Source organism: Dermatophagoides pteronyssinus, unplaced genomic scaffold (genome assembly GCF_027571235.1).
Source record: "Dermatophagoides pteronyssinus isolate colony J.1.1.1.1 unplaced genomic scaffold, Derpt_VIB-CSIC_2022.12 sq0008, whole genome shotgun sequence".
NCBI classification, from domain to species: domain Eukaryota; kingdom Metazoa; phylum Arthropoda; class Arachnida; order Sarcoptiformes; family Pyroglyphidae; genus Dermatophagoides; species Dermatophagoides pteronyssinus.
In genome coordinates, this window is record NW_027461532.1 from 125,468 (window position 1) to 151,096 (window position 25,629).

Here is a 25,629-nt window from a genome sequence, read left to right on the forward strand (position 1 = left end):
AAATCATCTTAGACGTCAATCGACAATTTGCAAAGCCATATCATCATTGAAAATAATGATGATCGATTGATTGGATTTGATGATATAATAATATCTACAGGATGTCGATAGCAGTAGTAGTAATATAGTGATATCTAATTGAACCTCTACACACGAACAAAGCAATTATATACATGCGACCATACAAATCATCGATTATTATCGTAAATGATAATCGATAACTGACGATTGATTGAATTTGTCATTCAAAAAAATTTATTATTATTTCTCATCATATTTCCAATGTTAACATCCAAATTTTTCCTCCCTTCGTCATATTGTCTATTTACCCTCTCTATATTCACATTGAAAATAATATCTCTAAAAATTTTGCTAATTTATGCAAATTATGCGAATTAAGCTATTGGATTGAAGATTTTTTCCATTATCAAAATTTCAAGAAAAAAAGCTGCTTACGCGAAATTAAATTCAAAAAAAAAGCAAAATTCAATTTCAAGTTTTCCAATTTTAATTTATTGATTTATAAATATAAATAGATTAATCTAACTAATAATAATAATAATAATTTTTCGTGAACTTTGTTCACATCAAACAACAACAAGATATTTTTTTAAAACAAAAATTTCTGAATGGAAAATTTTCGTTTTTTTTCATTGATCGAAAAACGAAATGAAACTTGATTTTAGATGACAAAACGCGTGCCTTCTTCTTCAGACGGAATTATTGATGATCATGAATGATGAAATCATTCGGGAAAACAAGAAAAAAAACCCGAATGAAAAAAAATCACTTGATTGATAACGCTTGCTGTTTTTTCAAAAAAATCTAGACTTTGATTTTGTTGCCGCTGACGACGACGACGACGACGATGGATTTTCAATCAATAATTTCAATTTTGATTCAATTTTTTTCCTATTGATTTTTTTATCATCTTTATTTTCATCATCACCATTATTGACACGTTCTTGCGTTGCGGTTGTTGGACTTTGATCGGATTTATTTTGTTCAACTTTACCCAATTTATAATCATCATCATCATCATCCGAAACAACAATATGAATCTTTGAACCTGGTCGTAATAAGCCATTTTCATGTGCATTTGCTAATTTATTTACAACACGACGTTCAATTTCATATTTGATTGATCTTGCACCATAATAACGATCATATCCATTAGATAAAACACCAATAACATTACTATCCCATGTTAAATGTATTTTATGTCGTTCTTCCGCTCGTTTTTTCCATAATTCCAATTCCATCAGCACTAATTTATGTAATTCGGAACGTGAAAATGGAAGGAAATACACCTGGATGTGAAACATACAAGCAAAACAAAGCAATTCATTAAGGCAACAATTCAGATTTAAACCTGAATTCCATTTGACCTACCATTTCATTGATACGACCTAAAAATTCATCACGACGAAAATGTCGTTTAAGTATGGGACGGATAACATGATCTTTAAAATAACGACTAACTTCAACTTTATCCAAATTTTTCATTTCCGTTTCATTGATAATTTTCCCGGATGATTGTGCCTTCATCAGTTCTTCCGTCTCACGACGTAATTGATAACCATATTCAGCAATTTCATCACTTGCCAAATTGGATGTCATTATGAAAATAGCCTGACGACAATCGATTGTATTTCCTTTACCATCGGTTAATCGTCCTTCATCGAATAACTGTAACATTATTGTTAAAACATCAGGATGTGCTTTTTCAACTTCATCAAACAAAACAACTGCATTTGGACATTCCGTTAATGCTTTTGTTAATTGTCCACCTTCATCATAACCAATATAACCAGGCGGTGATCCAATAAATTTCGATACTTCATGTTTTTCTTGATATTCACTCATATCGATACGTATAAATCCTTTCGACGATTGAGATTTCTTTTGATCACTACCACCATGTAAATATCGAGCAATTTGTTTGGCCAGTTCAGTTTTTCCCAAACCTGATGAACCAAGAAATAAAAAAACCAATGGATGTTCTGCATCAACCCAACCATTTTCTTTACGTCGGATTGTCGCAGCAACAGTTGCAATAGCACCTTCTTGTCCAACTAAAACTTCTTTTAATCGTTGTTCCAATGGAAATTTTCTTCGTTCTTCAATTCGAAGTTTTTCAATATAATCACTATATTCATTCATATATTGTTGCATTATCATTATGAATGATTCTATTTGTGGGTCTTGATCATCCAAATAATCAATTGGTTTATGTCCGAATTCATTTTCTAAATTTGGATTGGCTTTATAACGCATCAGGATTTTAACCGTTTCGATTGAACTTGCAAGACAAGCATAATGTAAAGCAGTTGTACCTAAAAATGATACATTTTGAGCTAAAATATCACTAAATTCTTGTTCACGCATCCTTAGTACATCATAATATCGAAGACGATGTTCATGGGCAATTTGTCCAGCATTCGAAAATTCATCAATCGAATCCGGGTCGGCACCAGCTTTCAATAGCTGTTCAACAATCTGTGATCGGCCAAGTATAGCAGCTAAATGTAATGGTGTCCAACCAAATGTATGGCGTGTATTTACATACAAATCAGGATTTTCTTTTAATAATTTATCAATTTTTTTGCCATCATTTTGTCGAATTGCATCGAATAATGCCAATTCTTCTTGACTATTTGGTCGCAAACGTTTTTGTTGTTGATGATGATCCTTATCATTCCGATTCGAACGACATTCAGCTTGACGAATTTGTTGTTTCCATTCATTCAATCCATATAAAGTGACAGCTGTAACGATAAAACCAGATGCCAATACGATTCGATTGATTTGTTGTTGTTGTTGTGAAGAATTGAATGATTTTGGTAAAATTAATTGTTGCCGGTATGATGATTTAATGAAATTTTTCAACCAAAGTTGATGACGTAATAATTGAAAATAATGTCGCATTTTATTTTTTATAATAAAGTTTATAAAGACAATAATAACAACAAACAAAAATAAATCAATTAGATAAATATCACATGGTCAATATTATCATTTTTTTAAATCAAAAAATTTCGAACATAAATCGCATGTGTTAAAAAAAATTTCTTAAGGCACCTAAAATGAGCATGTTGAGCTGAAATAATTTCATCGAGCGACATCTATCGATTCGGTTTTTTTTCGAATCACCAACATTCGAATTGAATTCTTTTTTGTGATTCAAATTTTGTGATTAAATTTTCAAAATAATCATCACCATTAACATGATTTTGTTCAGTCAGTTTTTCTCGAAATATATTTGTCAACGTTTCACGTACTAATTCAGGATATTGCTTTGATTTACCAGCAATTAATATGATACCATTTTGCTCCATAAATAATCGATAAACTAAATCTCGTTGTTCCCAAACAATATGTTGTACATAGATTTTTTTATCAGGATTTTCACGTGAAAATGCAGCGAAAACTTCCAATAATTTTCTATCGGTCATTGGCTGCCATTCATCACGCAAATAATAATCTTTATCCGAAAAACGACAGCCAAAAAAGAGATAATTTCCACCGATATTTTTTTCGACACGATCATGAATAAATGCCCGAAAAGGAGCAACACCTGTACCGGCTGCAATCATTATCAGTGGTTGATCTTTTTGATCAGGTAATTTAAATGTACTTTTTCGAAGAAAAATATCCAATGTAGATATCTGGTTTGGTTCCTGTTTAGCCATCCATGTTGTACATTGTCCTAATCTTGGCTTTTTTAATCTTGTGCGATATTCAACAACAGCATAAAGAATTTCCAATGAATTTGGTTTCAAAATAGGTGAACTTGCAATTGAATATGAACGCCATGCCATTGCCGGTATCAAGTCGAATAAATATTTCAAGGGTACAAATGGCGTTGTATTTGGAAAATCAGCCATCACTTCTAAAATCGTACGTTTTGGACGATTAACATAATCATATAGTTCATCTAGATCGGTACCAGATGCAAAACGTTTCAATTTTTCACGTTCCAATTGATCACGACTAAATCGATAAAACAGATCAAAAAATGACCGCTTTGGTATAGAATTTATATCCATATAACGTTGTATTATTTCCCGAATAGAACATGGATTTCGACGGCGAAGTAAATGATGATAATATGATGATTGTGGTATCCAATATTGTTTTGGATTTAATTTTAATCGAATCATACGATCAGATTCTAATCGTTGGCGACCATTATCATCATCATCCGAATTGAATAAATTCAAAAATATATCAACTTGTTCGGGTAGATTTTTTGGATAAACAACACAAACATCGGTGAGATGATAATCAATAGTTGAATCTAATTCTAATTCAATAAGACGAACATCTTGAAAATGATCCTGTGCAGTGATTCGTTTATTATTGACTACACGAGCTTCAAATGGATTTAATTGATCATATTTATCCGGTGATGATTTCATCAAATTTGAGTCATTCAATCGATGATAATCTTCATCACCTTCAACACCCACATCCAGTAATTCTACTACATCAATACTTGGTTCAATTAATCCTTCATCATCCAATAATTTTGATATGTTTACTTCAGGTATAATCAATTGATAAAATTGTTGTAACCATGGATCAATTGTATAGAATGGACCAAATTCATGTTGTTCATCACCAAGGACTAGATCCAGAAGATTTTTCGCACCCAATAATTTAAATCGTTTGAATAATTTTTTTGCAACAAAATTATAACGAGCATATGATGAATCACCTAAACCAATCACAGCAAATTGAAGATGTTCAAGTGAATTAGATGGTAGATCTTTACGCATTAAAAAACGCCAAAACAATTTCATATTTAATGGTGCATCACCAAGACCACTCGTTGAACAGATTATTAATATGAATTGTTCATCAGCTAAATTTTGAATCGGATAATCATCACATGACATAACCTGAATCATTATCGGTGAATTATAATCCGGGCCATTGTTCTGTAATCGGGATAATTGCCAGGCAATAATTTTGGATAAATCTTGTGAATTACCGGTTTCTGTACCATAAAGAATGACTAATTTTTCGAATAATGGCATCGTTTTTTTCGGAGAAATTACTATTTAGAAAAGATTTTTGTTGTTCATCAACACATCGAAGAAATAATGAAAATGAACATCTAAAAATAGAAGATATTCGAAATGATTATCAACAAAAAAAAACCAAAAAAGTCAATGCATTTTCAAGCCGATAACAAATATTGATTATCAAAACGTTATTTTTTACACAAAACGGGCATGTGTAAAAAGCATGATAAAATTTTTTGATTGAATTGATTGTTTATGTGTGGCGCTGCTGCATTTGAAACAGCAGCTCATGCCGTTGTCATCATTATAAACAGAAAACAGAAATTTTTTTCGTTAATTTCAAAATCAAATTATTTGATTGATAATGGCGGCGATTGGTGATGATGATGATAATGATTTTGCCTATCAATTAGAACAAGAAGAATTAGAACGAAAAAAACAACAACAATCTTGTGGTAATGAATCAAATTCCAATATTTTTCGTGATCCATCTGATGGTATGGAATATGAATGGGATCCGGTAAAAAAAGCATGGTTTCCTCGAATAAATGATGATTTTATTGCAAAATATCAAGCATCATATGGCCATTTTGAAGATGATCAACAAACAAAAGAATCTGAATCGATCAAAGATAATGATGCAGAACAAAAGTCGACAAATGCTGAAGACCAGAAACCGATGCAATCTGATGATAATCAATTGAAATCATCATCCGAACAACAGCAAACAACATCCGAATTATCAACGAAAAAACGGCCACGAGATGAACCACCTGAGCCACCAAAATGGTTCGAAATTGATGATGAGCATAATACAAATGTATATGTTTCAAATCTACCATTGGATATTACTATGGATGAATTTACTGGATTGATGAAAAAATGTGGTCTTATCATGAAAGATGATAGGTTTGTTGTTTGTTTCAAAATATTTGTTGTTTTTTTCTAAAAAATTATTTTTTCTTATCGATTATAGGGGTCAATTGAAAATAAAATTATATACCGATTCGAATGGAAAACCAAAAGGTGATGGCCGTTGTTGTTATATAAAAGTCGAATCAGTTGATTTAGCATTAAAAATATTGGATGGTTATCATTTACGTGATACTGATCAGCAACCGATTAAAGTTGAACGAGCAAAATTCTCATTAAAAGGTGAATATAATCCACTGTTGAAACCGAAAAAGAAAAAATTGAATAAAAAAGATCGTGAAAAACAACGAAAACGAATGGAAAAATTGTTTGATTGGCGACCGGATAAACTACCTGGTGAACGACCAAAATCAGAAAAAACAATCATTATTAAAAATATGTTCGACGTGAAAACATTTGAAAATGATCCGCGTTTAATATTGGAATATAAAACTGATATTCGTGAAGAATGTGAAGAAAAATGTGGTCCAGTTCGAAAAGTTGATATCTATGATCGCAATCCTGAAGGAGTAGCAACAGTCACATTCAATGAATTCGATGATGCTGATAAATGTGTTGAATTGATGAATGGAAGATTTTTCGCCGGTCGTAAATTAGATGCCAAACATTGGGATGGTAAAACTCGTTATAAAATTGAAGAAACTGATGAAGAAATTCAAAAACGAATTCGTCAATGGGATGAATTTTTGGAACAGCCTGATGATGAACCAAAACAACAAAAAGAATCGATTCAAGAATCTCAATCATAACTTTTTTTTGAAAAAAATCATTTGTATATTTCATTTATCAAAAATCAATAACATTTGTAAAATCAACATAACAAAAAAAGAATAAAATCATAAAAGAAGCTCGATAATAATATAAGGTAAACAATTAAGTTGGATTGTCTAAAGATCAAACTTTAATGAAAATATCATTTATAGCCAACCAATAGGAAATCCATATCCAAATTGTAACAGCCAATAGATTTTCGGATAAATAACCCCAATGTGATGAATATGACTTGAATAATTTAAATGGAAACATATTGCTCGCAATTTCATGTCCAAGATATAATGCTATTGAATTTTGTCCCGGATAATTGAATGGTTGTCCCATTGGCCATATACGTTTTAAATCGATTAAATAATGTAATAAAGCAAATATCATTGTAGCTAAACAACCATTCAATGTAACAAAACTGATTGACCATAAATTTTTATTGATTGGTATTTTGAATCCATATACGGTTACTATTGTTGTTATAGCTAATATTTCCAGAGAAAAAATATACAGCATTTAAAAAATATATTTAACTATCATCAAACTTACTAAGCAAAACAATCATATTGATAAAACGACGAAAACGTGCCCATGGTTGAACATTATGTAATACAGTATGACCAACTTGTAAACCAATAATAGTCAATACTATTGAATTAGTTGAACCTAATAAACCTTCTGGATCATGCCATAAATTGGGAAAATAACCTTGATTATAAATAGGACCAGCAAAATTATCACGATAACAATGATTAGCAGTGAATAATAATTGATCCAGACGATGTGCAGCACCACCAATACAATATGGATATGATTGATTATTCGATAATCCACCAGGACCAACATAACCTATCGGACAATTTGGATCAAATCTCCAACCAAATGATAAATAACTATATATGATTATCATAACCAATGCCAAAGCATATTGGGGCCATAATTTTATACAATTTAAACATCTTGGCATTATTGTACTGCTGATCAAATTAACAGTAAACAATTGTACGATGGCAACAATTCCATAGGATAATGCAAATCGTTGTAATACTCCTGGTATTCGTATTGTTCCAATATCGGCTATTTTTGATGAAAAAATTGAAAATTTTAATTTTAGAAATTCAATATGAAAATTAAATTACAATAATTACCGGCACCAATAGAATTGACAATGATTCCTAACAGGAATAATTTAATGGAACGTTTTGCAATACGTTTGATTATTTTATAACGATTATCATTGATTTTTTGAATATTTTTAAAACTAACAGCAATTGACATTCCCATAGCAAATATAAAAAATGGAAATACAATATCGGCTAAATGTAGACCATCCCATGCAACATGTTCAAGTGATTTATATTGTCCAGCACCATAATTCACAAATATCATCAACGTTATTGCGATACTTTGATGAATTTTTTTTTGGAAAATTAGATTTTCAAAAACAGAAAAGAATGTCTTACCCTCTGAATGTATCGATTGAATGAAAACGATTTGAATGTCGTATCGATGTGTTTGGTAATGATGGTGATGATAATTCCGATTGTATTGATGGAAATGTTGGTGAATCTGTTTGATGACGTGCCAACGATGAAGATGGTGAGGAATGATGACCACGATTAGTGAAATAGTTTCTGCATAATTTCATGAATGATCGATGACCAAATATTAAACCAATCATAATGATTAGATAAATTATTATAACAATCGATACAGCTAGCCATTGATTTTCACCTGATTCTAACATTTCAAGATGACAATTTTGTTGGCCATCAATTCTAATTTAATAAATCAATCATGATTAATGGCAATTAATTTGAAAATGCATCTTACATCAATTGATAATGGGATTTATCACGAGCATCTATCGTTTGTAACGATTGACAATCCAATGGATCCGTTGAACAAACATTACAAGAATCATTTTGTTGTTTTGCAGGCAGCCAAAATGTATCATTTGTATCACGTCCAATAGCATATAGTTGATCAAAATAGCTACGTAATTGGATGGTAATTTGTTTACCCGAATGTATGGTTGCTTTCAATATCAAAGGACACTAGGATTCAATTTGGATTTGATCATGATGATTATACGAATTATTTCATTTAATAATCATTATAATTAACAATTACCTTGTAACAATTTGAAAATTGTCGATAAAAATATAATGTTTCATTTGATTGATTAATCAGATCGATATCGAAAGCATCGAGAACCATCTTGCAAATAAAACCAAAAAAATGTGGTTTAATATCACCCAAAAAGAAGAAGAGAAAAAACACCAATTGTTTTAACAGCAACGATTATTATCAATCAACATTATCATGCCAAAATTACATCGATATGTAATTATCCAATCAATATTGATGTAATTTAATCTAAAGATTTTTGTTTCCAAATCAGCATCCATTAAATAAGAAAAACAAAATAACACATCACATCACAAACACACTTCATAGAGATATATCTGGATACATCTCTGATATGTCTATATCAACATTATTATCATTATTGAGATTGTTTTGTTTTTCTCAAATTGTTGTCGTTGTTACTGTTGATGTCGAAATTTCCAATCCAATAACCATAGTAAAAACAAAACAAAAATTTTTGTTGCTTTGATTGGATCGATCGATCAAATCGCGATTGATGAGTATGTGATGGTCGAAGGATATTTTTATGTTTTGTTCTAATATTTTGAGGTCATTTCATAGGTTTTGTGTATTCCGCTATCTCTTTCTTTCTCTCCTTCACTGTAAATGTGTGTCTGCAATGTGTATTTGCGTATTTTTTTCAAATTTAAAAAAATTCAAAAATATGAAAAACAATTAACAATCAAACGAAACAAATCACATGTGCCCATGTTTACGCTTGAAATTCTTGGATTCTCTGAATCCACAGATGGCAGTACCATCAAATTGATTTTTTTTCAAATAAATTCAAATGTGCAACCTTTAATTAAAAATTTTCGATTATAAAAGGGAGGAACCTTATCTTTTTCTTCGAAAAGAATAGGAACAAGGCCGTAACCCCCCCTTAATGAGAGAAATCAGAGAAAGAGCAATTTTTAAGCATAATTCAACCCTTTGGCATTATTAACAATTTATTCATTTGTATCCATATTAAACATGACAGTTTTGAAAGAATACTTCAAGAATATTTCCCAATAAAATTAACTGGAAAAAATAATCAATATCAATAATTTGATATCGATATCTACAAGTCAAATTGAATTTTGTATAATAATTTTTTATTTATTTAAATAAATTGTTAACTTTTTCATGAATTAAGAGAAAAAAATTAAGATAACGATAATATATCACTATGTACATAAACCGTATGTATGAGGAGGGTTGTGTGTTTGTGAACAAATTTTTCATTTGAAAAAAATTCATGGCTAAATTTTATATATATGATATTTACCCCCGAACAATATAGAGTGATCCAAAATAAAGAGTATATATTGTTGTTGTTGTTTTGTTGCGATATTTCCAAATTAAAAATAAACAGAAAAACATATAACAACGATCCATAAAAGTAACAATTAAAAAATTGAAACATTCTTGTTGATGTTTTGGTCATTTGCTTTTTGCTTGCTTTGTCATTATTATTTTATAGGCACCAATGGTAAGCGTGGAATTATCATTTCGTTTAACGAGGATAAGCTGGATTATGATTTTTTATCGGCAATGGATGTCCTTCCGAATTAAATACCCATTGATCAAATGATATTAGATTATCATCGGAAAATATTAGATAAAGATATTTTAATGTTTCGGCGAGGAAAAAACTTTGTTGAACATCATCTTGTCGTGTTTTTGGATCATCAACATCCGATATACCCGAATAACCAGTATTTTCCGGTGTTGAGCAATATTTATCGATTGCAACAACAGCATCCCATGCCCATTGTCGATATTTTGGATCTTTAGTTAAACGCCATAAATAAAACCAACCTTCAATCACTTCAGGTCTAAGTATATAATAACGTTCATTTTTTCTACGAATCACAAGGAAAAAAATTTCAAAATCAATTCGAAAAAGTAAAAACAAATCAAAAATAACATACTTTCCGATTTGAGCATCAAGTTGTCCGGTAAACCAAAAAACTTCAGGTCCAATATTTGTTTTAGTTCTTATATAAGATTCATGACATGTTTCAGCGATATCGGCACCTAATTTTAGAAATTGTTTAGCACGTTTTTCATCATGTGCATTTTCTTTTGCTCCTAATGCAAACATTCCGGCAGCAAAACAAGCTAAATGTCCCATTTTGTGTTCTAAACGTTCATAACGTAAATCAGCAACATAAACAAGACCGGTGGATGATTTTTGTACCAATTTTTTCTGTATTGCATCCACTGCTTCATTATACATTCGTAATGATGTTGTATCTTTTTTATCCATCATTAACCATAATTTCAAAAGATATTCATAAAAACTATCACCCAATGCACCGATTGAAACATGTTCTATACGCGTTTGAGATGAAAATAAAAATTATTTCAGAAATCAATTTTCTTTGTAAAATTACTTACTTTGACCAAATTTTCCAGTTTTTGGATTAATATAATTCGGATAAAGACCATTTGGTTTTGGCAATGAATCCAAAATTGTTTGTATACGATCAACTTTATCATAATAAATATGATTACCAGTTAAAGCGGTTAGATAATTGAATTCTAATGATAATGTTCCAACTTCGGATAAAATCGAATTACTTTGTGATGCCCAAACATAATTACGACTAGTACCAATTGCCGGTTTAATTAATGCATGTGGTAAACCGGTAGGTGTATCAAATGCCGGTAACATACGATCAGTTATGTTCACAGCTTTTTCCAAAAACATATCATCTTTTGTAAATGCATAACATGTTAATAAACCACCAACATAACGTATAATTGTTTCGAATACAGATAATTCTGATCGTATGGTTGTAAAATCTAGATTTTCAGCAATCCATTTACGTCCATCTTCAAAACGATCCATCAAGCCCATTATATACAATGTATCCATACCATCCACAATTGTTGCACCTGAAAGATCAATTGATTGAACCAACAAACATTACACAAAAATGCATATTACCACTTACCTAATTTTGTTTTACCAAATACACCGGGTGCATGTCCTTTTTTACTCAATGGTTTCAGCTCATTTTCACCCCATGCATATTTTTTATAACTATCCCATGCAATAATCATCATTTGTTTAACTTTTTCACGTCGTCTTCGAATTTCTTGATCCGAATCTTCACCATTCGGTAGATGTATGATCGTCCAATTTGATTGTCGTCGTATTGGGTCATATCGATGTACATTTTGATTATGATCTCTAACATAATGATCAGAAAAATTCTGATCATTATCATCATTCATGGAATTTGAATTGATTATTTTTGATGGCAATGCTTGTTGTATATTTGGTTTAGGTATCACAGCATCTTGTTGACTAAGATTGAAATGTTGTTCAATTTTTTTACGTAAACGTTTTTCATCTTCAAAACGTCCTCTTGGTGGTGGTGGTAACATTGCTGTTTGTTGTGATTGCTGATGACCATCATTAATAATACCACCATAAATATCATTATCATTCGATGATGGTGGTGGTATTATACCCAATAATTGTGGCCCTAATGAATTATCGGCCGATTTTAAATATTGTAAATAAACTTGTTTACTTGTTATTTTAAGCTCAGGTAAATAGGCCATACCAATTAAACTAATAATCATAAATATAATGATAATAGCCAATAATAAATATTTTTCACGTATCCTTAAAACACTATTCCTTGGATTGATCATGATTATTGTTGTTGTTTTTGATTGTTGTTGTGATGATGATGATTGTAATAACGATGTTGATGTTGTTGATGATTGGATAAGGCCTATGGCCATAATTCGAATCGAATTCGAATGTTTTTTTCGAAATTGAAGTGTCGCTGTTCGGAATTGAAATGAAATGATTAAATTTTTAAAACCATATCGTTGTTGCTAGTGTTGTTGTCTTCTTCGTTTATTATTGTTAATCACATTGCATATAAATTTCTGTTCAATTTTATATTTCTGGTGTTGATTGATTATTTGATGAACACGTAATCAAATAATTTGATAAAATTTATTAGATTATTATCGGGTTACCAAGTTGCTGTTGTTATGGTAATTTTGATTTTGATTCATTATCATTATTATTATCATTATTTACAAAGGTTAATGATTTTGATTATGTCAACAACAACAACAAAATTGATTTCTAATTCGAAATTTTTAAATTTCAAAGTTTTAAATCAATTATTTTTCTCGATGAAATTAACACAAATTAAAATGAATGAATGAATGTCAATATTTTTGGTGATCAAGTTGAATGAATTTGAAAATCAAAAAACAAATAAAAAAAACGCCAACCATAACAACAACTTGTCGATCGATGTCAGATCAATTGATTGGAAAAAAACTCGAATTGGAAAACAAACAAAAAAAAATTGGAAAAAGAGAGAGAATAAACACCAAACACACAACACACACACACGCATCAGACGATGTTATTAGAAAAACAAAAAATTCATTCATTCGAAGAATTCGATTTTTTTTTTTGGTGGGGGGAGATTCAATTCACAAAGTACGTAATCAATTGTTTTTTTCAAAAAAAAACAATTGATTTTTGAAGAATATTTTGAATAAAATTAATTTAATTAAAAAAAAGAAAGTCAATCAAAAGAAGAAATTTATCGAAAAGTTTTTGTTTCGAATTGGAGCTCAAAAAAAATGTCCAGAGAAAAATGTTTGAAAATATTAATCAGATTATTAATCCTATTAGCAATTAGTTCATCAATATTGATCACTATATCGATAATGATAACATTGATTGATATTTTATTGTTTGTCGATTTCAATAATGATAATTATCATTTAAATATGAATCCATTATTTTATTGGTCAATATTTATGATAAATTTTTTCATATTAATATCAATAATATTTACATGGAAAAATTTATTTCAAATTTCCAATGAATATTATATACAATGTTATTTAATGCCAATGGAAAAATTAAAATTTTTTCAATGTTTTCATTCATTGATGTTTATTATTATGGCAATATTTATATTCTATTTGATTATTCGACAATTACTTATTGCCTATGATGAAGGTAAGTTTTGAATTTTCGTTGAATGATGTTAATTTTTCCATTTTTTCCAACAAGGTAAAAAAATGGAAAAAATCCAAATATTAATCCTGTTGATTATATTTGCCTGCCAAGATTTACTCCATTTCAGCATATCGAAACGTTTGAATCAATTTTTAAATATTATCTGTGATTATCATAGAAATTGTTGAAATAAAATCAAAAATTTTTTCCTTAGTTTATAAAGTTGTCTCCTGTGGATGATGATAATTGTTATTTGGATGATTAGCAGCTAATTGTGATAAAATTGATTCATTTGCAGTAGCGGAAGATTCGTTATTACAAACAACAACATTCGTTGGTGACAATGTCGATAGATTCCAAAAACATTGTGATGAATCTACAACGAAAATTCAATTTTAAAAAAATTCATTAAAAAATCTACATACTTTTCATATTATTTAATGGTAAAATTTGATGATTACTATTACGAAGATGTGGATGCGAATGTGAAAAACCTGATGGAGATGGTTGCATAAGTTTTGTTTTTTCCGATTGTTGATGATGATTATTATTTGAAAATCGATCATTAAACTGACCAACTAGATCAATATCTAATGATAGCATTAATTTTTTAACAATATCTTTTCCAAGAATATGATCGAGAATTGTTTGCAGATAACGATCCGAACTGATTGATAGTTTGAGTTTATCACGATTCCAAACTAATAATTGTGATTCTTCCAATGCGACGAATGATACTTGATAACGATCAGTTTGATTCATACCAAACCATTCAGGTGATTCCAAAAATTGATATGAATCAATAATCGAACATGTATAACCATTATGTATTACGGAAATACGACCGGTTAATAATAATGACAATCGATCTAATAATGTTTCATTTTCAACCGAATAAATATCTTTTGGTTTCAATGTTTGAATACCACGTGTTAATGAATAAAGACGTTGAAAATCATAACGTGATACACCAAGTGGTCGAAATAGATTTCTATATGACATTTCAACTTCATGTGGAAATCTGTTTTCGAATAAAAATTTCTTATTTAAAATCAGGAAATAATAATAATGAGAAATATTTACCTGATAAATGGATGAAGTTTAAAAAATAAAATAATAATATGAATAAAATTCAAGAAGGCAAATATCAAATTCCATAATAACAGATCAGTTGAACATGAAACTAACCATGTCCATAATATTGTCAGTAGATTTCCAACCAATATCATTGAACGTAAAAATATTATCGAATAAATTTTGGCTGAACCAAAAAATAAACCAATAAAGAGGAAAAAATTTGCCAATTGTAAAAATATATGATGCGGTCCATTCCAATCGATACAAGGTACAAATGTAATTTGTCTTCCAAAACCATGAAATAATTGATCTAAAGCTGCTGTTGAATTCATCATTTTCGTTTTTTTTTTGCTATTCTTTGTAAAAATTCAATGTTTTTTGTTGTTGCGTCTTGTCACTTTAGTCGGAATTTTGTTTTGTTTTTCTGTTGATTCATGCCAATGATGATGATGATGATGTAACAATCAAAACAAACTAAATCATCATCATTCGAGCCGATATGGGAAAAATACGAATCTAGAAAAACATCATAAATGGAAATAACATAAAAATTTAATGATTTTCGTGTTTTTTGAGGAAGAAATTTTCATTTGGCCCCCATATTACCATCTTTGTTCAATCAAATCATCAACATTATCATGCCCTCTTATGACAGACAACCAACCATTATCATTAAAATTATTATTTTCATTTTTTCAAAAAAATGTTCAAGGTTTTGATAATCACACAACAGCACAAAGCACAGAACACACCATATAATTGTTGTTTCATTTCATTTTTTCTTGTCTTTCCTTTTTTGTCAATCATCAAAATTTTGATTTTGGAAAAAAACTGAAGAGAAAGAGAAACGAAAGAAATTGATTTGATGATGATTATTTCAATTAATCAATAGATCGATTAGTTTATTTTTGTTTTTTGGCAGTCGATATTGATGATAAAAATTGAAATCAAAAAAAAAAAAATTAATTGAAAAAAACAAACTTCATAAATCAGCAAAACTTGCATAACACACAAAAAAAAAGTAAGGAGAATACTCTCCAAAATTGAAGGTTTTTTCCTTCAATTTTGCGCAGTGTTTACCAACTTTGAAGAGTGTTAGCCAAATTTGGAGAGCATTGTGGAGAGCACTGTTCAACGTTGGTAAGCATTGCTCAAAATTGGAGAGTGCTCTCCAATCAATACTCTCCAATTTTGAATAACATTCTTCAACGTTGGTTAACACTATTCAAAATTGAAAAGTGAAAACAATCGAATGATGGAATTCGGTAATTCTGCTAAAAAAATGTATCCGACAGTGATTCCGATGAGATTTTATCACGAAAATTAATTAGAATTGATGCTAATGATAAAAATGTAAATTTTTTTGGTTATAATCGATAATTGGAATGGAATCTTTGATATGTAACAAGTTGTCAAACATATCTCCTAATTCACTCTTGGTTCTTTTTGGAATTGAAAATATTTTTATTATGTGGTCCATCGATTCAAAAGGATTCATCATCTCTAAAATCAATTCACAAGTTGGAAAAAATGATAATTAAATTAATTTTTGTCAATGTTAAGTCTATGGAAAATAATAATGCATTCTTTTTTTTCAAAAAATTCTAAAGTTCGACAAAAGATCTTTTGCGCATATTCAAATGCTAACTATTTTCTATATATTTTTCTTTCGTCCAATCAGAATGCAAGTTTCAAAAGTTCTATTCAACGGTCGTCAAAATCGTTTGTCCTCGTCATTCTATTTCGAACTTTTCTTGGTGACGGTTGTTTTTTCGAACGTTTTTTTCAGGTTGATTTTATAAGTTATTTTTTCCATTTTAATCATTAATTTTGGTCCAAATTTTTGGAACAACCACTCGTATTGATTAAAGATTATCTTTGTTTATGCTTTTATTTGCTTCCAGATTAAAAATTGGCTACCAAATTGATGAAAATTGTTTGGACGAGTTGTGATGCAATTGACGAAAAATGATCAGTTTCTCGATGTCATTTATTCAAGTTTGTAATTATCAAATGATATTTCATTTTAAATAAATTTTCATTTAATCACATCTTTTCCAGTTTATTTTTTCAGTTTCATTATGGTGCTAATTAACATTTCCAGTAAATTAATAAAGGTAATATTACCATTTTGAGTAACATGAAAATGACAATTTTTCTTCGTCTTAGCATATCATTCGACATGGCAAAAGACTGGATAATTGGTAAGAAAAATACATGGTCCAAAATAAAACTACTGATTGGATCGATGGACTTCAAATAAGGTAACTTCAAAGTAACTTTACAATCTAATCCATAATTCTTCCACTTTAGTTCAAAATTTTGCTAATGAATGTCGAAACAATATTCGAATGATTATCATGTTCCCGATCGATTTGGCGATTCCATTGTTCATCGGCATCTGATTCAAGAATAGTTTGACAATGTTAAACAATAGGCTAGGCTAGGTTAGATTAGAATTAGGAAACATGGTCTGAGCTATTTCCTATTGAATTCGATGCCTGATGAGACTTTAGAACCAAAAAACGATCGAAAATTATGATATCATTCGAATATTTTCAAACTGGAATGGATACTTGCAGTTAATGATGGTAAGTTGTTGAATCCAATGATCGAAACTATCAACTAATATTCTTTTAAATTCAAGATCACCGCTGAGAATGATGGGATTCAAATATTCAAATTCATGGATCAAATATGGACATTGAGTTTTGAAACATGAATCGGATCGCTGGACATCGAATATTCAATTTTGGATCGATTTGGAACTGGACAAGAATGGATCAACGTGGGATGTTAAATATTAATGATTTTTATGATTCAAATTTTTTAATTATCAATAAAATTATAATTAAATTTAAATTTATGTGTAATTAAATTAATATGGGGGCCATTGCAATAAAAGGGGGAGAACCTGCAACAATCGATTATTCGCTGCATGCGATTGTTGGTTTTCAATTTTGGAGAATGCTCTCCAAAATTGAAAATTTTTGCATGCTCCCAGATTTGGAGGGTATTCTCCAATTTTGAAGAGCCTACTTTTTTTTGTGTGAACACACAACAGCAACAGCAACAACAGCCATATGGTTCGAATGTTTTTGTGTCGAGGTGGGTGGGTGTTGCTTGTTGCTTTCCATTCATAATCGTCTTCTGTTTTTTGTTTCATCCTCCTCCTCCTCCGCCTTCACGATTATTACATCGATATATCGATCGAATGCCGAAACAGAGAAAAAAAAATTCATACCCCCATCACCCATATACCCTCTCTTTTCTGATTTGATAAATTGAATTTGTAAAGAATTTTTGTTTTTCATCAAAACAAAAAAAATTTTGGTCATTGATCTCTTTCGCTCTATGAATGTTTGATCGGCTAGATAGAGAGATGAGAATTGTAAAAATCAAAAAAGTTATTTTTAGATTCAGAAAAATTTCGAATCCGAATTTTTCTCTGGTGCAAATCTTTGTCTAGCCAATCAATTCGATCAAATTCAATTCCATAATCAATAAATCAATCGAAACAACAGCAAAAAATGAACAACAAATGTTTTTTATCACCAAACATCATCTTTTGTTGCAATATTTTCCTATTTTGATAAATTATTACAACATCGTACCTGTCAGTGCGCGTGTGGGTGTTTATTGCTGTGTGTTCTAATAATTTAATTGATTGATGTGACAGACTTGATTTTGTAATTTTTATTATTTATTATTATTTTGGTTATAAAATTATTATTCGTTTCATTTCTGGTGATGATAATAATTCCTGTTTTTTCAATGATAATGATGATGGTTTTCTTTTTTTTGATATCATTTTCATCATTATTGGTGATTTTACCGGTGATTTTGGTGATTTTAAAGGTGACTTTTTAGGTGATTTTGATGATTTATTTTTCGATCTAAGTTTTAATGATTTCAATGATTTTCGATAATTTTCCTGTTGAAATGGATAATTTATTAATTTTATTGATCGATTCTTTTTTGTTTTTCTTATCGTGGTTGTCATCTTCATTTTTGTTATTTTATTCATCTGTTTTGCCATTTTTGATGATGATAATGATGATGATGATGATGATAATGTTGGTAAATAACTAAATGATTTGATTGTATCGGATGAATCGGGCATTAATGTTATTGATTTAATTTTGCCAAATATTCGTTTATTATTATTGTATGATATAAAACCAAAAATTAATAATGACATCGGTATCAAAACGCCAATCAATATAAATATACCAATCATTATTGACCAGCCAATATCATCAGGATCTTTATTCATTGATTCATGTTGTTTATTTGTTGTTCTCGATGATGATGTTGATAAATCCCATAAAAATTCTCGTGATGTTTGCTGTTGTGTTGGATTAAGAACTAATGCCAGTAATATTATTATTATTTGTATCATATTTTTATGAAATTATGTATTTTCAATTTTTGTTTGGAATTTTTTTCTCGCTTATTTCAATATCCTGACAACAAACAAAATTTATTTGATTACATAATCAGAATTTTAGAATATTTTTTATTTGTTTAAATACGAAACCAGTGCTGCCATCTATTTTTCGGAATTTTTTTTAAACTAAAACAAAAAATGATCATTTTTAAAATTTTTATTCAAAAAATTGAAGAAATTTTGTTAACAGAGAGAAGAAGGGAAATTATGATGATTGAAAGAATAAAAGGTGAGATTTTTTTTATTGAAAAAAATGGATTGGCCAAATCTGGTAAGTGTAAAGGCAAATTTTGCCCGACAAAAAAAAATATAGCCAGATATGATTATGAGGAAAACAAAAATGGACTGTTATCGGTAATGAAATAAAAATGAAACATGCAAAATGAACATTAATCATTAATCAAGATCTAAATCTTCATCTTCTTTTTCTTCTTGTTTATTATTATCATCATCATCTTCTATTTCATTTTTAACTGTTTCGGTTATTTCTTGTTTAATTTTTGGTTGTTCTAGCCCTTTCTGTTGTTGATGATTTTGTGCTTCTTCTTCCAACATTATTATATCATTCAATACGGTATTAATATCATCGGGTGTTGTTGTAGTTATGTTGTTGTTGTTAACAGCCAATGTTTCATTTGAAGAATTTCTTCGAGGATTATCATCAATTGTTAATGCTGATTGTTCATCCGATGATGATGATGATCGATCTGCCGCTGTTGTATCGTTTATGTCGATAATTTCTTTTTTTACAGTCACTTGTTGTTTGAAATTTTCCGATTGGATTTTCTGATTGATGGTGGATACATTTTTATTGCACTTTTCTTTAACTTTCTTATTCAAATTGGATTTTGATTCTTTTTCCGTTTGATCATTATTATTATCATTTTCTATAGTTTCAACAACAGTATCATTACAACCTAAACGATTATTATCATTGATTTCTGATTCATTATCGATCGATATTGATTCTTTTGGATCATTATTGAGCAATAAAGATGTTTCAGATGATGTTTGAACATTGTTAACATTCGTTGAATGTGATTCTGATCGTTTTTGTTCATTCTTCTGAGCAATGAAAATGAAAATGTATAGAGTTATTAATCAAAAAAGATAATTAGCTTAATATATTTTTACCTTTTCACAAACAAAACAACACCATGTATAACCACGACGTTTTGGATTTTTTGTACAAGGTGGCTGTAAACAACCAAAATGATAATGATTACTACAATTATCGCATCTAACAAACAAACGAAAAATGATAAAAAATGAATGGATTAACCAGAAACAAAAAATTTGAATACACAAACAAACAAACACACCGAACATTTTGTTTCATAGATGATGGTATTTCTTGTTTACAAACAAAACATTTTGATAAACAATGATGATGATGATGTGCTAAACGTTTCACCTGTGATTTATTGATTGGTGATAAATCATCACTATTTTCTCCACCATTCTCAATAATCGATAGTGATTGATTATCGACGATATTATTATTGTTGTTGTTGTTATTTAATAAAATAGATGATGATGATGTTCCGTCAGTTAGTTTACGTTTTCGGCTAACCGTAACAACAGTTGCTGTTGTTGTTGGGGTTATTGATGATGGAATAGCTGCTGCTGATGTCGATGATAATAATGATTTTGTCGATGAAGATGAATTCGAATGTTGTTGCTGATGACTTGACGAACATTTGGCATTGTTTGGCGTTATTGTCGTTGCTGCAACAGAAGGAATGATTGTTGTTGTTATAATTGATGATGGTAATGATTCTGAAGTAGATTTTGTAGAGGTGGCGGCGGTTTTTGTTAATTTTTGACGTCCACGACGAATATTGGCTAGATTTGAAGATGATAAAGAATTTTCTACAGCTAATGTTGATGATGATGATGGCGGCGGTGTCGATGCAGATGATGCAGATTGTGAAGGCGGTGATAATTTTGAGCGATTTTTATTCTGTTGTTGTCGTCGACGATTCGTCGCCGATGATGATGATAATGTTGGATTCGATGATTCATCATAATCAGCATATTTTGTAACCATTTTTGGATTTTCACGTAAACGTCTACGTGTTTTGATTGTTGATGATTGTTGTAAAGGATCCGTATTTGAATCATCATTCGATAATGTTCCATTACATTTATTATTCGATTGTTCATCATTATCATTATCCAAATCAATCACCATCTCATCATCATTAGTTTGTTCTTCATTTTCTGTACAATTTGAACATTGCCAACCACCAAAACGTGTTTTTTTCGGCATCCGACGTAATGGTGGATCCAAACAATGCAAATGATAATAGAGATTACATGAATCACATAATGCCATCATATGTGGTTCTTTAGATTTTTTACATGTTGAACATTTTTTCAATTGAAATTCATCGATTGACGATTTTGTTGTTGGTAATAAATCATTTTGATTATTAGATTTATTGGTCACTGAGGTTGTTGTTGTCGTTCCATTTGTCGAATATTGTTGTTGTTGTTGATCATTCGAATTATTAATCATCATTTCAGGTAATGACATTATTCGTTCACCAATTTTCATCAATTTGATTCGTCTTATTTCATCATTTTCGTTAATAAAATTTGTTATTTTTGATGATGATTGTTGTTGTTGTTGTTGAAACCAGCTTAATGCTTTTAAATATTTATAAATTTTTTGTCGTAATAATTCATTTGATGATTTAAGTTGTTCATGTTTTTTTAATAACTATAAAAATCAAAAATTAGTATAAAAAATATCAACATCAAATATTAATGTTACCTTATTATATTTAGCAAATGATTTTGATTCAATTTCATTTAAACGTTTATTTTCTTCAATCAATTCATGTGATTGTTGTTGCATTTGACAAATTCTTCGATTACGATCTTTAAAATAGAAAAAAAATAAATTTTCTGTTTGAATCAATGGCGAATAAAACACTTACCAAGATAATAGCTAACAAATTCGATTGAAAATGCAGGCGGTATATACCATTTACGACGTATATCATTCATTTCTTCTTGAATTAAAAATGCATCACGGCCATTGGAATAACCAGCTAATTCACAACGATTCATTAAACGACGCATTGCTGATGGCGATGCATCCAATAAACGAGGTGTTCGTTTAGTTAAAACTATGGAAAAATAGGAAAAAAAATAATGAAATTTCATCATCACCAGCATCATTCATAATTACATACCATTATTATTTGAATTTCCGATTGATTGAAAATTTCGTTGAAATTTTTCACGTTGAATCGTTAGCTTATTCAATGTTCGATGATTTGTAATTGAATCTTCAATTCGTTTGATTGGTGATGATGTACCATTTGATTGTTGTTGTTTGGATAGAATTCGATACCTTGCTAATAATGTTAGATAATTTTTTCTTTTCTTTTTAGCTGATTGCCGGTCGGAATGTAAACGACAATAAGCAATAAATGGATCTAATAATTCTTCCGTTTCTTGATGACGAAGTTCAGTTAATAGACCTTGACGTTGTGCACATGTTGCATGAAAATTTGTTTTACAAAATCCAGCATCACAACGTATACAAACACCAGTTTGGGCAAAATTTTCATCATCACAAAGCATACAGATCTTTGAACCCCATTGATTAAATTGAATTTGTGATAAATTTGGTCCACGTAATTTTTCGGGATCAACAAATGTAACACCTTGTGTATATAATGCACAAACCATATGAACCCATCTAGTGTAAGTAACAAATAAAAATTAGTAAATTTCATTGGAAAAAAATAACACCATACCTTCCATTATCGGTAAGTTTAAAAATACCGGATTCAGTTGGACATAATTCACAAAATGGTTGCCTTATACCAGCTTTACATGGATCACAAAACCATGGTTCAGTTGATGCTGATGATGCATTGGAATGAATCGATTCAGTATCATCTGATTGTATACCATAACATAATTCATGTACAGTAATACCACATGCATCACATTCAACTAATTCATCATCACTATGTGATTGTTCACCTAAACAAACAGAACAGATTAATATTTTACGATAATTTTTCAATATTTCTTCGTTATCATTTGATATTGATTGAGAATTTTGATGATGATCACTTTGACTAGATTTTTGTAATGATGATTGATTGAGCAATTTGTTAGTTTTTGATTTCGACTTTGAAACAACTTCTTCATCTGAAGAAGATTCTTCATCATCTTCATCATCATCAGAATCAGTTTCATTCGATGATGACGATTCTTCATTATTTTGTTGTAACTTTGTTTTATCAAATTTCTTATCATTCTGATTCTTTTTCTTGGTTGTCTTTTTATTTGTTGAATTCATTTTTTCTTGTTGTTGTGATTGATCAACATCACCATCAGAATCGATTTCAATATCCAAATCTAAATCATCATTAACATCAACATTATCAGGTGGATTATAATCACTATCATCACTTTCACTATCATCATCAAGATCGGCATCCATCGATAGAATACTTTCAACTGGTTTAATTTTACGTTTATTTGGATCACGATTAACTAGAAATTTAAAATTTTTAAAAAATTCATTTGAAAATTCAGGGAAAAATCAAAATTACTTACTCAAAGATTTATAAACAAATGCAAGGGCTGCATTTTCAAATGCAGGTGTTTGCTGTTGTTGTTTATTTGATATTTTATTATTTTTTGGCATTTTTTTCAATATTGAATAACTTTGTGATCAAAGAAAATCATCTGCAGTTCGGGGAAAGTTAAAAAAACAGAACAGAAAATTATTATTTTTTTGGATGAAATCAAAAATTCAAAAAAAAAAAAAATATTCACAAAACACACACCAGCCAACCTTATTTCAAACAAAAAAGAGTGAAGCAATGGGAAAAAATTTGAGAGAAAACAAGAATTACAAACAAAACATTGTGTTCTGCACACTATCATCATTCATTTCATCAATAAACACAACAACAAAACACATTGACTGACTGATGGCATTTTGAAGGAATTTGTTTGCAAATCAAATATATTTTTCTGGAGAAAATTAAAATTAAATTAAAAAAGTTTATGATCGAATCAAAAATTGGACGGTTGAATGTTTTTTTTAGTGATAAAAAACACTGAAAAAAATGATGCTCAGTAATGATGACGGTGGGGGAAAGAATGAGGAGGGGTGATGATGGGGGTGGAAAAAACACAGCTAAGAAAAAAAAACACGGGAAAAAAAGAGTTGTTTTTGGTTTGTGAACCCTCCTCTCTCATTCATACATCCATCGTCAAACGCCATATATTATTTTTGAGGGGGGAGGTGGGTTCCAGAATTGTTCCAGAATTCAATTTCAAACTAAACACAGAAAGACAGACACAGAATAGGCAGAAGCAATAGAATCTGTTTGGGATAATTCCTGAAGAATTTTTCAATAATAATCATAATGATGATAATGATGATGATGGAGAGGATGCGCGCGCTATATTCTTCGGTGTTTGATTTAATAGATTTTAGCAAAAGAGAGATGTTCATTATCTCTATATGTGTATTGTAGACATATAGGTATTTTTGGGTTTGTTTCGCAAACAACCAAGACAAACAAACAAAAATCATTTAAAATAACTTGAAAAAATGGTCATGCAAAAGTGAAAAATTGTTTAATGATGACAATATTGAATGAATTAAAGAAAATTGAGAGAAAGAAATTGATTTTTAAAAAGAAAATCAATCATAATCGATCAATCAATTACAACAAAAAAAAAAAATAACAGAAAATCGAATACATACCGAATGAAAGAAATTCAAATTAAGAATTTAAAATTTTTCTTAACAAAAAAAAACGATGATGATTGTCCGCTATATAGCTATTTATATAGCATCCGTAGATTTGGTCTGCTATGATGAATATATTTTTTTTGCTGAATTTAAATCTCGAAAGAAAACGTTGGGGGAATTTATCAAAAGAAAATTGATTGAGATTGAGGAAATTATTTTAGATTTTCAAAATGTTTTTCTTTTTGAATACAGATTCCAGAATTCGAATTTTTAAACATTCGAAACAACCAGTCATGGCACATGCATGGAATCGAATCGAATAATTGATTGAAAACGAAACATTCGACTATATAGACACTATTATTATTGAAACTTTTGAGGTGTATATAGAATTTCGATAGACAGAAAGTAAGAGTGATGAGACAATTGGCAAAACAATCCTGGATCGAAAATTGATTTCATTTTTCTAAGATTCGTCTTCTGCATT

The 25,629-nt window shown here is 29.6% G+C and overlaps 8 protein-coding genes and 1 long non-coding RNA gene across 17 annotated transcripts; 3 read left to right on the forward strand and 6 right to left on the reverse strand.

Moving 5' to 3' along the window:
* Window positions 1-571: 571 nt before the first annotated feature.
* Window positions 572-5,180, reverse strand: LOC113798267 (uncharacterized). The gene is made up of 3 exons (XM_075820963.1): window positions 3,158-5,180; window positions 1,393-2,843; window positions 572-1,310 (listed from the first exon to the last, which is right to left on the reverse strand). The coding sequence occupies exons 1-3, from the start codon at window positions 5,040-5,042 to the stop codon at window positions 816-818; spliced, it is 3,831 nt and encodes a 1,276-aa protein (XP_075677078.1). The 5' UTR covers window positions 5,043-5,180; the 3' UTR covers window positions 572-815.
* Window positions 5,181-5,243: 63 nt separating this feature from the next.
* barc (RRM1_TatSF1_like and RRM2_TatSF1_like domain-containing protein barc) lies at window positions 5,244-8,532 on the forward strand. Of its 2 annotated transcripts, XR_012846366.1 has the most exons (3): window positions 5,244-5,939; window positions 6,007-6,828; window positions 6,887-8,532. XR_012846366.1 is itself a non-coding variant. In XM_027348816.2 (2 exons), exons 1-2 carry the CDS (start codon window positions 5,395-5,397, stop codon window positions 6,710-6,712), a joined length of 1,251 nt encoding a protein of 416 aa, XP_027204617.2. In that variant the 5' UTR covers window positions 5,244-5,394; the 3' UTR covers window positions 6,713-6,840. The 2 variants fall into 2 exon arrangements, 1 of the variants encoding a protein (XP_027204617.2); XM_027348816.2 differs by lacking the exon at window positions 6,887-8,532 and having other exon boundaries at window positions 6,007-6,840.
* On the reverse strand, window positions 6,693-8,993 carry Hgsnat (Heparan-alpha-glucosaminide N-acetyltransferase). Of its 2 annotated transcripts, none has more exons than XM_027348815.2 (6): window positions 8,859-8,993; window positions 8,559-8,782; window positions 8,189-8,503; window positions 7,874-8,130; window positions 7,275-7,802; window positions 6,693-7,210 (listed from the first exon to the last, which is right to left on the reverse strand). In XM_027348815.2, exons 1-6 carry the CDS (start codon window positions 8,943-8,945, stop codon window positions 6,858-6,860), a joined length of 1,764 nt encoding a protein of 587 aa, XP_027204616.2. In that variant the 5' UTR covers window positions 8,946-8,993; the 3' UTR covers window positions 6,693-6,857. The 2 variants fall into 2 exon arrangements, with proteins under 2 accessions (XP_027204616.2, XP_027204615.2); XM_027348814.2 differs by having other exon boundaries at window positions 7,865-8,130.
* Window positions 8,994-9,951: 958 nt separating this feature from the next.
* On the reverse strand, window positions 9,952-13,064 carry LOC142645214 (mannosyl-oligosaccharide 1,2-alpha-mannosidase IA-like). The gene is made up of 4 exons (XM_075820958.1): window positions 11,822-13,064; window positions 11,262-11,762; window positions 10,793-11,195; window positions 9,952-10,723 (listed from the first exon to the last, which is right to left on the reverse strand). The coding sequence occupies exons 1-4, from the start codon at window positions 12,621-12,623 to the stop codon at window positions 10,375-10,377; spliced, it is 2,055 nt and encodes a 684-aa protein (XP_075677073.1). The 5' UTR covers window positions 12,624-13,064; the 3' UTR covers window positions 9,952-10,374.
* A 426-nt stretch (window positions 13,065-13,490) lies between these two features.
* Window positions 13,491-14,542, forward strand: LOC142645216 (uncharacterized). The gene is made up of 2 exons (XM_075820962.1): window positions 13,491-13,875; window positions 13,930-14,542. The coding sequence occupies exons 1-2, from the start codon at window positions 13,491-13,493 to the stop codon at window positions 14,061-14,063; spliced, it is 519 nt and encodes a 172-aa protein (XP_075677077.1). The 3' UTR covers window positions 14,064-14,542.
* On the reverse strand, window positions 13,634-15,963 carry LOC113798276 (popeye domain-containing protein 1-like). Its single transcript, XM_075820959.1, has 4 exons — window positions 15,559-15,963; window positions 14,959-15,468; window positions 14,301-14,896; window positions 13,634-14,251 (listed from the first exon to the last, which is right to left on the reverse strand). Exons 2-4 carry the CDS (start codon window positions 15,285-15,287, stop codon window positions 14,091-14,093), a joined length of 1,086 nt encoding a protein of 361 aa, XP_075677074.1. The 5' UTR covers window positions 15,288-15,468; window positions 15,559-15,963; the 3' UTR covers window positions 13,634-14,090.
* A 531-nt stretch (window positions 15,964-16,494) lies between these two features.
* LOC142645217 (uncharacterized) lies at window positions 16,495-17,814 on the forward strand. 4 transcript variants are annotated; one of them, XR_012846368.1, is made up of 7 exons: window positions 16,495-16,509; window positions 16,634-16,741; window positions 16,857-16,954; window positions 17,014-17,069; window positions 17,122-17,216; window positions 17,266-17,543; window positions 17,600-17,814. It is a non-coding gene; the product is annotated as an uncharacterized LOC142645217 (long non-coding RNA). The 4 variants fall into 4 exon arrangements; XR_012846369.1 differs by lacking the exon at window positions 16,495-16,509 and adding an exon at window positions 16,547-16,561; XR_012846370.1 differs by lacking the exon at window positions 16,495-16,509 and having other exon boundaries at window positions 16,618-16,741; window positions 16,857-16,950.
* A 767-nt stretch (window positions 17,815-18,581) lies between these two features.
* Window positions 18,582-19,506, reverse strand: LOC142645215 (uncharacterized). The gene has a single exon (XM_075820961.1). The coding sequence runs from the start codon at window positions 19,352-19,354 to the stop codon at window positions 18,671-18,673; it is 684 nt and encodes a 227-aa protein (XP_075677076.1). The 5' UTR covers window positions 19,355-19,506; the 3' UTR covers window positions 18,582-18,670.
* Window positions 19,507-19,544: 38 nt separating this feature from the next.
* On the reverse strand, window positions 19,545-25,587 carry LOC113798268 (uncharacterized). 4 transcript variants are annotated; one of them, XM_075820956.1, is made up of 9 exons: window positions 25,155-25,587; window positions 23,990-24,121; window positions 23,176-23,926; window positions 22,606-23,117; window positions 22,348-22,539; window positions 22,182-22,288; window positions 20,725-22,127; window positions 20,537-20,642; window positions 19,545-20,464 (listed from the first exon to the last, which is right to left on the reverse strand). In XM_075820956.1, exons 2-9 carry the CDS (start codon window positions 24,078-24,080, stop codon window positions 19,799-19,801), a joined length of 3,828 nt encoding a protein of 1,275 aa, XP_075677071.1. In that variant the 5' UTR covers window positions 24,081-24,121; window positions 25,155-25,587; the 3' UTR covers window positions 19,545-19,798. The 4 variants fall into 4 exon arrangements, with proteins under 4 accessions (XP_075677071.1, XP_075677068.1, XP_075677069.1 ...); XM_075820953.1 differs by having other exon boundaries at window positions 19,545-20,467; window positions 25,155-25,581; XM_075820954.1 differs by lacking the exon at window positions 25,155-25,587 and adding an exon at window positions 24,231-24,811 and having other exon boundaries at window positions 19,545-20,467.
* Window positions 25,588-25,629: the final 42 nt, after the last annotated feature.